Source organism: Haemaphysalis longicornis, unplaced genomic scaffold (assembly GCF_048455015.1).
Source record: "Haemaphysalis longicornis isolate Haplotype H1 unplaced genomic scaffold, Haemaphysalis longicornis Haplotype H1 scaffold_9, whole genome shotgun sequence".
Classification (NCBI taxonomy): domain Eukaryota; kingdom Metazoa; phylum Arthropoda; class Arachnida; order Ixodida; family Ixodidae; genus Haemaphysalis; species Haemaphysalis longicornis.
In genome coordinates this window covers 110,988,564-111,001,840 of record NW_027526460.1, presented here as the reverse complement: position 1 = coordinate 111,001,840, position 13,277 = coordinate 110,988,564, and the positions used below count along the sequence as shown (strand labels likewise).

The 13,277-nt window shown below is 46.7% G+C and overlaps 1 protein-coding gene across 1 annotated transcript in view; it reads left to right on the top strand.

Moving 5' to 3' along the window:
• The window catches only part of Eif2gamma (eukaryotic translation initiation factor 2 subunit gamma), a 42,932-nt gene that overhangs the window by 9,714 nt on the left and 19,941 nt on the right, over positions 1-13,277 (top strand). Inside the window, exons 6-9 of the mRNA XM_077684388.1 lie at positions 58-152; positions 1,848-2,006; positions 4,939-5,073; positions 11,303-11,397. Of these exons, the coding sequence (XP_077540514.1) occupies positions 58-152; positions 1,848-2,006; positions 4,939-5,073; positions 11,303-11,397 (484 nt within the window). The remainder of the gene's footprint in view (positions 1-57; positions 153-1,847; positions 2,007-4,938; positions 5,074-11,302; positions 11,398-13,277) is intronic.

Here is a 13,277-nt window from a genome sequence, read left to right as displayed (position 1 = left end):
CTCGCTTGACCGGGGGCGGTCGCGCTTTGCCTTATGCCGTTCTGTCCCTTGATGCAGGCACGTCTCCTTTGTTGACTGTCCTGGCCACGACATTTTGATGGCTACCATGTTGAACGGTGCGGCTGTCATGGATGCCGCCCTGCTTTTGATTGGTTGGTTTCTTGTGTTTTATTGCTTATCTGTTGGTTATGTAGTTCTTAGAACACGTCAATGGCCCACGCTCTTTCAACTTGAAGGCCAATAGGAGGAGCTGAATGCTTTCTATGACCTCAAGGTTTTCTTGTACTGGGCTTGCTTAATCAAACTTGTGGAGGGATAAGTGTATTGGCCGCTTAAAAACGGAAGGCTCAATTGAGGAGCAATACAATTTGACTAAGCAGGGCTGCCTCTACAAGTGTTAACAGAGATTTTAGAATGCAGGACAAGAGTACTACTGTGGGGCACTTCACTACAGCGCACGTCATAGTGCAGGTGTAACCTTGGGGCGTTAAACCCACAGAATTTCGTTGAACTTCAATTATTTTTATATGTGTCTGCTTATTCAAGCTATAGTCAGGCTGAAAAAGTGTCAATTTCAATTTGCAAATCTGATATTCTCAACTCTGTGGCAAACAGTTACGGGGAGAGCCTAGTCTTCATAACCATTTTCATTACCTTACAACCTACGGACCCCACGATTTTACACAAAACGTTTTGTGGGCATGGTAAAAATAAGTATGTGATGTGTTTCTGTCTATATGCAGCGTGTGTTGAAGTTACGTAATGTTTTATGCTGTTCCATTCCACCCTAACTTTCTGATTAGCTATGCACTGAATACTGTCTTTTGTCTTTATGGCCTATAAGGTGTTGAAAAAGCAGCCACACTGCAGGTGTAGTTTTGGTGTTCTCAAAGCAAAAATAGGTAGCACCAAATGGAAGTTCATGTTATGGAATGCTAGTATTTTGCCCAAATAAGATAGAAAATTTGTACTAGTGCCAACAAGATAAGGCTTTGAATGCAGCAAAATTGAAGACTATTGAACGAGCGCATCCATACATACTGTGGACAGTGGTTTGTCCTATGATATCAAAGGAAACAAGGACAGCTCAGAAATGTATACAAGAAATTGTCTCTGATGGAGCTACATAGTGCAACAGCTCTGTAAATATTTGTCATGTAAGTGGAACATCTAGCCAGTATTTCTCTAGAGCTTGCAGGTTATAGATAAAAATAGTGTATAAAATTTATGCTTTAAAGGGCTGTACAGATAACTGATTCTTGTGGAGTACATGCTCTTCATCCCAAATGAAAGGCCATCACTTTAAACACCTCGAACCAAAACGGTTTTTGCTGAATGTTTGAAAGAGGAATTCTTAGATCTACCTCTCTTACATACGCTGCCAAAGTGAATGCTAGCGACGATGAGAGCGAGCCGTGCGGAACATTGCGGGAACATTCTTTTAAATGTACATGTGAAGAAAAGGTGTTTAAAAACTTGCCTCCAGCTAAAATGGCAATAAAAGGTACTCTTCCCTATTCCTTTATGCGGTTTTCGAATCGAAACCAGTGGAGCTGTTGGTGTACGTATGGTAGTGTCACATTTAAACACTGCGTGGCACCAGTTTAGAGATTCATAAAGTTTAGTGCAAAGTAAAAATTATTTCCGCCAACTTGTTTAAAAATTCCTTGTGTTTGCCTCACTATATAAAATGTGGGTTTTCATGCGAGCGAGACGACATGCACTCCACAAAAATCGCTTGTGTGTTCCTTTAGCAATTTTAACAGCCTACAGTGATCCTTGCCATTGGGCAGGCTTTTAGAGTGGAAAAAGCATTGCTCTTTCTTTATTCATCTCCCTCTCAACAGCGGGGAACGAGTCGTGCCCGCAGCCGCAAACCTCGGAGCACTTGGCGGCCATTGAGATCATGAAGCTGAAGCACATCCTCATCTTGCAAAACAAGATCGACCTGGTCAAGGAGTCCCAGGCCAAGGAGCAGTACCAGCAGATCCTCAAGTTTGTCCAAGGTGGGTTGGTGCAGAGGGAGAGAACACCCTTTCTCCTTCTCTCTTCCCTTTCCTCTGGGCTCCTCTTCCTCAAAGGTGCTTTCGACCGGCTTGGGTGTTTCTGCGGGCGCAACTGGCATTTTGACAATTACGCGGGGTGGATCAATGCCTCGGAAAGCTTGTGTAGATTCCACTGGGTGAAACCACAGAATTCTTGGTGTGACTGGTAGGTGTGGGTTGAACCCGCAACCCAAGGATGCGGATTTGATCCTGGCTACGGCGGCTGCTTTTCTAACGGAGGCGAAAAGCAAAAACGCGCTCGTGCGTCAAGATTTCGTCATCCTTTCAGTGAAGATACTAAGGTGGTTCTAATTAATCCGGAGCCCTCCACTATGAAGGGCTTCATAGTCCAGGAGCAGCTTCAGCCTGCCGCCCTTTTTTTTTTAACTCGTAGGTGGTGAGCCCCTTTTAACTAAATTTTAGCTTGGTGTATCGTCCAGTGGTTCCCAGTGTTATAGTGTTAGTAATCCCAGTGGATCAGTGGAGGAGCAGTTGTAGGCATAGGGCATGTCATCAATGCCTATATCCCCCCCCCCCTTCTTTTTTTTTTCTTTCCCCCCTTCCCCCTTCCCATAGCTAATGCATAACTTGTAAAGCAGTTTTCTCAGCTGTTTATCCCTTTCAGCTGTGCGTCTCTTTCGTCCAGCTTTGGCGTTGTGTAGAGAAGCTAATTCAAGGGTACAGAGTGTGCAGAGAAGCCAGCAAATATTTGCAGTCGTGCTTTGTGGTGTAGAGCCAACTTTTAAGTGCAGAGCACTTTAGGGCCGCGCCTTGTCATCGTAGCTCGCTCGCTGGACCCAAGTAGAGCCACGTTCAGGACATTCCGTCTTAGTGGCTGTTGTCGTGGTGTAACCCGGAGGCTTCAAAAGTCAAGCGGCTTATATAGTCATAAGTGTTCGAAACTCGTGAACCGCTGATGCTTGTCACACATCCCCCCTTGTTTAGCACAAAGAAAACTGCAGGTACATTTGAAGCAAAATATACGTAGTTAACCCGCAGCGCCTGCATTCATCTAGTTAGGAATGCTCGTTGGGTTGGTTTTTACGATAGTAAGCGAAAAAAAGTGGCAGTGCAACGCTGGCACATGACGGAGGAAAAGCAAGCACAAAAAGAACAGAACTGTCACTGGCGCAGTTTCAGGCAGGGGGCGCACGAGCACTGCGAAGGCGGGAAGTTTGAATTGCATTGGGTGGTAGCAGTGAGCGGATAACGGCGGTACAGCCCATTATGGCGAATCACTGCTCTGCACTTCCGCCAGCTTTCACACTGAGTGGAATGGCTTTAACTTTTTTCATCTGCACCTTGCTGGGCAATCACACTGATGAAGAAAAAATCAGAATGACACAGGTAGAAAGGTGAACACTTCGGGCATGTCTTTCTAAGAACCTATGTGTCCTTGTAATTTCTTATTTATATAATTTAGGTTCAATCGTTATGCAGGTGTGCTTGAATTGTTAGACTAGGTGTAACTGTTGACATCAAGTTTCTGGGATTGAGTGTGGGTGTGACCCAATACTGCAATATTGGGGCGAAGGCGTTTTAGTGCTGTGTGTGTCTCCACTGGTTTGTTGGAAGGCCATGAAAAGCAAAAGTGAAAATGTACCGTAGCCCCTTGACCACTTCATACGGGTGGAATTAACCTGCATCTTATCTTCTGCACATTGGGGGCCAGGTTGTGCCACAGATACGAGACACTGGCTCCAGAAAGAAATCAGTTCAGCCTAATGGCTTCACACATTCCTGCCTACGCCTGTTCTAATCAATAGTATACTGTCGACATTTTCAAGTTCAAATTTTGACGTTTTCTCATTCGAATTTGACACTTTCCTAGTATGCTCTGAGAGTCGGTGGCACCATCTACTGACTAATGGGGACACTTACATCCTCTTTGGCATGTTTTTTTGCATACCCGCCGCGGTGGCTCAGTGGCTACAGCGTTGCGCTGCTGAGCACGAGGTTGCGGGTTCGATTCCCGGCCACGGCAGTCGCTTTTCTGATGGAGGCGAAAAGCAAAACCGCCCATGTGTTCGAGATTTCGGTGCATGCTAAAGATTCCCAGGTGGTCAAAATTAATCCGGAGCCCTCCACTACGGCGCGCCTCATTGACTGTGTTGCATCTGCGCGTTAAACCCTACAATCAACCAACCATTGTGCACTACAGCACCATGGAAACAATGCATTTTTAGTGATTTGGGCGCACATGCATCGCAGAAAATGAAGTTTTTCTTTCCCAACGAGAAAACCTTGATGCGTGTGCAATGTGCATCTTGATGTCCGACTTGCAATGCAATCTGATGTGTGATCTTATGTGCGATGTGCATCTTGATCTTGTCGTGCGATGCATGTGTGGCCAATCTACGCCTTACAAGATCGAGGATCTGCTTGCACAGTGGCACGAAACCCACTAGTGCTAACACTTTTATTTTTTATTTTTTGGTAAGTCAAGAAATTTTACAGTTAGGCGTTTGATGTTTGCAGGAGTTTTGCGCTGATAGTATGTACAAAATGTATATGTTAACTTTTTGTGTTTTTTCTGCAGTGAGAAGCACTGACATTTTTGCTTATTTATTTGTGTTCGTCCCCAAACTTTTCCACACGGATCTTTTTTCTGTCTTTTTCAAACAAAAATTCCTGTTTGAAACAATTACCACTGCAAGGGAGATTTACTCTTCTACAATTCGATACCACACACTTTTAAGTTACACGTTTTGTGCGACTGGAGAAAAATTGTTTGCTGGGCTACCCAGAATAACTGCTTTTTCCGCGGGCAGGAAAGTGTTAAACAAGATGAAATTCAATTTTTCAAACTAGTCTTTTGCCACTGCAAACAGCTGTCGGTGCCTCTTGTGATTGCAAGTGGAAGTGTCCGTTCTCTTGCTCCCTTCTTTCCCAGGTACTGTGGCGGAAGGAGCCCCCGTGGTGCCCATCTCGGCGCAGCTCAAGTACAACATTGAGGTCATCTGCGAGTACATCGTCAAGAAGATCCCCATGCCCCTGAGGGACTTCGTGTCTGAGCCACGCCTCATTGGTGCGTCTTGCAGTGGTGCCTCTCTGCCTGATCCATTGCATGCTTTGTTTGGAGAGAAAGACAGAGAAGTTTATTTGCCGTTGAAGAGAAGTACAATTCTTAAAATATACAGACGGGGGTCCCAAAGTCCCATGACTGTCACGGGACCCTTGATGGGTAATTACAGATCATGGACACTTTAAGAAACAGCAATGAAAAATTTATGCAATAGTAAAGGTAAAATAATTATCATATCATAATTATACAGTAGGTACAATCCCTGCACAAAGATACAATAACTATACACACACTTGCTATACACTAAGAAGCATTACAGAACAGTAAGAATACATGATGGTTTGTGCAACAGTGATAGCACTTATCTTAATGAAGTGATAAGTTTAAAAGACAGTGAGATGAGACATATTGAAAATTCACTTTTAGGCAGGCGTAAATGCACTGCAAAGAAAGATGCTAGTTCTGCAACAGGAGATCTTTTAGCGCTTTTTTAAGTACCGATAGGGATAAGCCAGATTTTAGGGGCAAAGGCAGAGTGTTCTATAAAGAAATCGAAGTGAAGTGAGCACTCCTTTTTTCGTAGTCAGTGTAAACTGTTGGCAGCGAAAAATTCCGTTGCCAGGCAAATCTTGTGGGGTTTGGATTATGCAAACACTGGTTATTGATAAATTCAGGAAAGAGTTGGTGGTCACTCAGTTTAAATAATATCACAGCAATGTTGTAAGGAAACAGGCAGTTGATTGGCAGTATATTGCGTTGCAGTAACGTTGAACTATAGTAAACAGTATTATTTGAAATGATGCATAATGCATGGTTTTAAGTGTGTTGAACAGAGTGCAAAAAATATTTATAAGTGTTTCCCCATGCAATGATACCATAATTCAAGTGGTTGTGAATGAATGAAAAATAGAGCAACACCATGGTATGAGTAAGGAAGTAATTCCTAGCCTTGAATAGTGGTTGAATGCCTAACGCAATCGCTGTTTTCAGGTGATGTACCGTATAATGCGGAATATAGGTCGAGGCGGAAATATAGGTCGACCCTCTTACCTTGTAGCCGAAAAAATGCAAAAAAAAATAATAATTAGGTACCAACCAATGTTTTATTGAGACTATAACTTGTTTCGTCTCAGATTACTCATTTAAAACTGCCTGAAGTATCGTCGGACGACTGCTTCTGGCTCGCTGTCGCCCACACAGCAGGTCGTCCTCGGTGCAGTCCAGGGAATTGCTTATGCAGCACTTCTTAAGGGGGGACGCGGCTTTCAACTTCGGAAAAATGACCAAAACATCGTTTTTTTGAAACCCACATATTCGGCTTCTATGTTTCCTATTCTGTGCGTCTGCAAAGTTTTTACGCTGAAAAGCGTCGCAAAGTGGCATAAAAAAATACTTTTGTCAGGCGCGGTGACAAACTATCAGCGCAAAAGGGCGAAAAAACGGCAATTTTCGGAGCGCTCTATCTCCGCAACGGTGCCACCGGGCGCGGCCATTTTGATATGGTTAGATCGGCCGAGCGATCGTCTTTCCCGTTCCGCTCGTCTCTTTTATCTTCGTTCATTCACAAACGCACAAACGGCAGAAAAGAAACGACGCACAAACGAAGCTAGAAATAGATGCTGAAGCGCTATTGGTCCTCCGGTCGGGGCACAGAACAGCGACCCTCCTGATTGGATGTCGCGGGCGCAACGCAAGATGGCGGCCGCCTGAGCTGCGTAGCGAGCGGATTGAGTTCATTTTCGCCGCTTCGCTCGGCCGAGTTTCTGTTCAATCTGTGGTATTCAACACGGACGTTATCGCGATGGGAATGCCAGAGATAACGAGCCAGATTACGGGAAGTTGTGGGGCTCGAAAGGCGGAGGTCATCGAACGTTTCGTGGTGCGCGTGACTCTACCGTCGCCAGACCCCGGAGGGTGACGCGGTGTGCGCGCTTGCGATAGCGGTTCGTGAAGTGAACTTTTAGTCGGATTTGCGATGTTTACACGCTTAGTTATTGCTGTGTTTTGACTGTGGGCTCGCTAGCCTTGAGAAAGAAACGGTCGACGCGTCAAACGCTGCGGCGCGCACGGCATAGCCGACGCGCATTGGAGCATCACATGACTGGGCAACCGGTTACGATTGAACGCCAGTAGTTGTAATTAATGCCTGCGACGTTAGTTTTAATCTTAAAAGCGACCTGACCAGCCATATCAGGTATAATCAAAGCTCGATATGTCGCGGTAAGCGCTGCGATGCGCGCGAGCCATATCGCCTTTCTTGCGCAACGTTTCCCGTGCACTTGTAATTTTCATGCAAACAGGTTTTGAGTTAGTAATATCATGCAAGCAGGTTTTGAGTTAGTAATATAGGAATAAAAATATGCTCTCTGCGTTAAAAATGTACGTTACTGTGGCAGCATTTAACAGTGATTTTTTTAGGGAAATTATTGATACCATTGCTCAGGGCATACTAGCTGTGCTGCGAGAAATATTGGATGCCTTGAATGTCAAAAGTAGTAAAAAAAATATGCTCTTGCATTGAAGTTGGGAGTTATGCAGAATACTCTACCAAGCTTCAAAGTAGCTCATTTTCAACCTTGTGGTATGCAAACTTTTGGCAATGAACACCTGCACTATGAGTACTAAGTTGCTGTGCCAGGCAAGAAAAACATGAAGAAAAAGCCAAAAATGTTCAAATTTAAGTTAAAAAAATGCTTAACTTGTTGCCATGGTGACAACACTGCAAAAGGAGGTTGTCCAGTGCGATACAGCCAACCAACTAACCTACTTTGCATTGAAAGCCCATTGAAACCCATCTCCCCTCCGTTTGGTTTGCAAAGGGGGGTATGTACTCTTCACGGAGGAGCTGAAAATGATGTTTTCTGGAAAGAGAAAGGCTGAAAAGGCACTCCAATTTCAAGGCAAGGCCTTCCAGAAGCCCCATGTTCAAAAAGACATGAAGGCTACAACCGTGACGACTTTTGATATGTGAAACCTATGTTGCAACTTCGGAAGCCGTTTTCTCAAAACAGTTTTTTTTGCCACCTGTGTCGCTTGTCCCAGGGATTTCTTCGTGACCGCTGGGTCTATTTTGATTCCGTTTCCTGCATTACATTCCTTGATGAACTGTTCAGGTCGTGACACTTTTAGTTTTCCAGATTTGTTTTTTGTGATTTTTTTATTCAAATAATCGTTCACAGTTGACATGCCTGTTGCACATTAACCTCTAAAAAAATGAAAACTAAAAAACATTGTGTTGTAAAAAAAAAAATTCTAAAACTGTCACGACCTCGTCCATTCATTTGGGAATGCAAAGCACTTCGAACAAGTTTTCTGTCGTGTTTTATAAGCCGCTCAAGCTCGGTACAAGCGGAACAGAAAGAAAATTTCATACATAAAAAAGTTATCAAAATATTAACTTCAAATTTTTATGGTGTTATCACAGAAGCATTTCCAGTTGCTGTGCCAATTTTCATCAAAATCCACAAAGAAATAAAAAAGTTGATTTTGAAAGCCACGTCCCCCCTTAAACACTCGCAAGACCATGTCACCGTGAAGCGAGCGCAAAGCATGGGACACTTGTGTGCAGATCGGAGTGACAGCCAGTCTGTGCAGGCGGTCAGCAAACATCTTGGGGTATCCATTCGTAGAGACATCGCACGATGCTAGCGGACAAAATTTTCCCCTTTGTACAGCAGCACAGGTTCACGAGCAGCGCCCATGAAACGAGGCCTTCCGAGCGTTGCATACCGAGAGCTGCCCCTTCAGCTAATGCCGCTAGCAACACTTTTGGTGATACCGAACTGGCGCAAAGCGGACACGTCATTGGCCTTGGAAAACCCCCAACTTTTCTTTTAAATACTGCTGTAAACTGGCACCATGTGCCTAAACTCACTTTGAGCAAGAAGAAAATAGCACGCACACATTCGCCGACAGCGAGAGAAGCAACAAAACAAAGATGGCGTCGCGTCCGATTGATGGTGGTGGCGATGGTGCCTTTGGGGTTTGGATAGGCTCGATCTGCCCGGTTGCCAGATGACAACTGCCAGTGACTGCAATATAGGTCGAGGGGTGACTTTACGGCAAATTTTTCTGTAAAAAAATCTCGACCTATATTCCGCATTATACGGTATATGATACTTAAATTTAAGGTGACAATCGAGGCGGATACCTAGGAATGTAGTGCAGTCACAAGGGGGAATTGAAATACTACCGAGGGCCAAGGAAGGAACCAGTGGCAACTGTCTGTGGCTTGGCCTAAAAATCATAAATTTAGTATTACCAGAATTAATAATTAAATGTTTCTTGCCGCACCAATCCAAAATATTAATGACAAAATTTAATTTATTTGTCAGGAGACTTAAGCAGTTGTCAGACATCGAAACGGTTGTGTCGTCTGCATATAAGACGCAATGGGATGACTCAGCAATATCAGGCAGATCATTGACATAAACTAAGAAAAGCAAAGGACCTAGAATGGACCCCTGCGGGACACCTTGGTTAGATATTTTGGTCTCAGAGAAAGCATCCGCTGCATATACCATTTACAGTAGAATCTCGATGATACGATTCTGGGTGATACGAATTTCGGGATGATACGAATTTCTGAAAAGTCCCGGCAAAATTGCATTGTTTGCAATGGGAAAAATTTTGGCTGTTACGAACGGACCTGCGCGGCCCGGCGGATGATACGAACGAGCCAGCCAGGCACCCGACTGCCGAACAAGCAAGTGACGGCTCTCTCTCCCCATTTGTCACTCTTTTTTCTCCAGAAACGGCCGGGCTGTTGTTTTCTGCTCGCGAAAACGCGCCCCGCACGCCCCATGCGCGCCGCGAAACCTCTCGCACGCTGCGCGCGCCGCGGCCGGCGGCGGCAACATGGCGGCGGCTTTGGCCGCGAAGTGGCACGGCCGCTTGAGCGACTGCTTCTTGCCGCTCTTTAAAATGCCGCTCAAGGCAGACACGAAGTTTCTTGTGCAGTAAAGGAGCTGATAACGTTGGCGAAAACGGTACTATAAAACACCATCCGCGCCGCTAGTGAAAGCGCCCATAAAATATCTGCCGGAGTGCTAAGCCTAAACATCTCGGGCGGAGCCAGCGGGTTGTCTCGAGCGTTTCGTAAGTCGTCAGCGTCTTTTTCTGACCGAGGTAGGAGATACCGCGGGCGCGAAATCGTCAATGCGGCCGTGAAAATACAGCGCGCGCAAAGCCGAGGCGTGCGAATCGCGTGCAAAAACGCACCATGCGGTTCACGCTTGACTGTTGCTGCGTGTAGCGAGCTTGGACACCGGGAGTGAGGAGACAAGCGCGAATCTAGGCGAACCGTTACGCGCTCCAGAAAGGACTGCTTTGTGACGTGGGGGTTTAAAAAAAGCAGAAAAAATCACGGATTTGTTCACGCGAAAGTAAGAAAAGAAATAAACGAAAACTTTTTTCAGCACTCAATTTTTTGGTCTGTGTTGGTTCATACGAATTTCGGATGATACGAATATTTTTCGCGGTCTCGCGAGATTCGTATCATCGAGATTCTACTGTATTGTCTGTCAAGGAAATAGTTTTTTAGGAGCGTTAACGGGGGGCCAGATACACCATAGGAGTGAAGCTTGCTAAATAAAATATGATTAATTGAGACACCGCGCTGTCTCCGAGGTGTGTCTAGCTAAAGCCCCCTCCATACTGCTCTCGTCCGCCGCCCTCAAGCAGGGGCAGTTGTGGTTATCCTGTGAGTACAAACGGCACGTGCGAACTTGAGAGTGCTTATTTTTTATTTCGTGTGTTAAAGTTAGCGAAGAGCTGGGAGCGCGCTGCGTCAGATGGCTGATTCAGTCTTTTATTTTTCTTTGTCGCAACCCCAGCTGCGCCGGTCGATCAGCAGGCCTGCCAAAAAAAGCGCACTACAAATGATATTGTGCTTAAGCTAACCACGGTTTAAGCGGTTTGCTTATGCATTGAGTTCTATTGAGAGCAAACCAGTCAGAAAAACCCGCGTTATATCCAGTCCCGCATCATAAGCGGTTACATTATAAATGGTCTACACTGTGCTTGACAAATGACAAGACAGCACTGTTGTGAAATAAAGCATAACTAATTAACAAGCAAAAAAAAAAGGTGGTTGTGTAGCGAGAGTTGAACATGAAAAAGGGCTTGCGAGTGTGAGTAGAACCAATCTCTAGACGGGTGTGTAATTTTTCTTTATTGCATATTGGCTGCTGCTGCTGCTGTGACCTCTTCCCTTCCTTTCCCGTCCGTGCAGTGATCAGGTCTTTTGACGTCAACAAACCCGGCTGTGAAGTCGACGACCTCAAGGGGGGTGTCGCGGGTGGCTCCATTCTGAGGGGAGTGCTCAAGGTAAGCATGTCTTTGCTCCCCACTTTACAGGAGCCTGCTTGCTGCTCACTTATATTATCAAATTCCACCTCCCCTTGCGTCATCTTCTCCTTTTGTGCGGTCCCATTGTTTGCATTAAGGGTACTTTTGGGGAAAACAGTGTGAGACGGGTCTTGCTTGTTGAGGAGAGCAGTTCCTTCTTCGCCCTGTTGCTGTCATATAAAGAGTAGGCATGGCCAATCCTCCTCATGCAAGGGGTTTGAGCTTAACCACAAATGAAGACAACGGTACTCGCTTACGGGGCAGGAACTTGGAGGCTCACTAAAACTTGAATTGAGGACGACTCAGCACGCAATGGAACAGAAGATGATAGGTGTTGTAGTGAAAGAGGACCAGCGTCTGGCTTCCGATACGGTGATGGAGTCGGTTAGCGAGGCAGTGAGCGCCCCTCTGATCCTCCTCTTCCTCTTCTGCTGCTCCCCCTACTATCGCCCCTGCCTGCGCATCTTTATTTCTCAACATACTTCCGCCGCCGCCAAGTTGGTCAGGAGCTAGCTGGCAGCGGCACGTTCAGTGGCGAAGTCCGGGCCCCACTACGACCAGTTTTTCGACTTCCATAGTGGCGCATGATTTGACTGCAGCGATGCTTGTAGGCTGGCTAGGGGATCCAGTGGAGCATTGGCTGGGCATCTCGGTGCTGTCGATTTCTGTAAACAGCTTTGTCAAGGCGGCCACCGGGATCAAATGGGAACAGCTGCGGCGGTCGGTCAAATTTGCAGAGATCATGCGGCGAGCGTAGTGGCACTGTCGTTGCGCCCACGTCTGATAGGCGTTCCGTGAAGTAATCGGTGGGTTCCAGAAGCACACCCGGTTTCTCTGCAAACCATGGGACTTCGCTCTCTTCAAACCTATAAACACTGTAGAAACGCGCGTTGTTCAGCATCGACTTGCTCTTGTTGGAGAAGGGGTAGTCACCATTGAAGCATCTGTTCTGCTTCGCCACGAGGATACCTCCCCACCGGGCCTTGACGAGCGTGGCCGAAGCTCGCTTCCGGCGTCGAAGCTCGCTTATGGAGCGTCGGAGGAGCAGGCGCTTCGTTATACCCAGACGCGAGTCAATCTTCTTCACGAACGGTGTTTTTGTTGCTGAACACAATGAAAACTTATTTGACTCGTAACCGGGTTGCTGAACTGCTGACGAAAAGAGAGATGCGTCGCCGACGTAAGGGTCGCAACAGGGAAACTCGGAGGTCTCCGAAACAAGAGTCGCATCATCGAATCTAGGGCCGTGGCAGAACGGGTCCGACGTCTCCGTGGCGGTAGTCAAGTCGTGAATGTGAGGGTTGCGGAAGGGCTGGACGCCTCTGACGTGAGAGCCGCGTCGGTGACGCCAGCGCTGCGGCGAGGCCGGTCAGACGTCTCGGAAACGATAGTCGCGTCAGCGACGGCGAGGTCTCGGCAGGGTTCCTGAGATTTCTCCACACCGGCAATCACAGCAACACCAGGGTTTGGAGGTCGCTGGAGCCGTTCTCCCGGGCTGAGCCCCTCGGTGTCTTGCTCGGCGTCCTGAAAGGCTGCAGCGCCTCCGTCGTCGTCGTTCTGTTCTTCTACCGCCGCACCAGTTATTTCCCGAATGGGTGGCACGTCAGCCGGGACCATTGTCCGCCTTGCCTCCTTGGGAAGCGACCAAATAGTTGAGGTTGCGATGCGGGTGGTGAACAGGGCCGACTGAGGTTGAAGGACGAGGCTTGCGGCAGTGTCTTGGAATGCAGAGAAGCGTACACGCGTTCCCAGGGCGCAAATACGCTCGTCGTAACCGATGGCTTCCAAAATGTCAGCATCAAATTCTTCACCCTGCAGCTTCTGCTGAACTTGAGCGTCGAGTTTGTGAAGGCTCACCT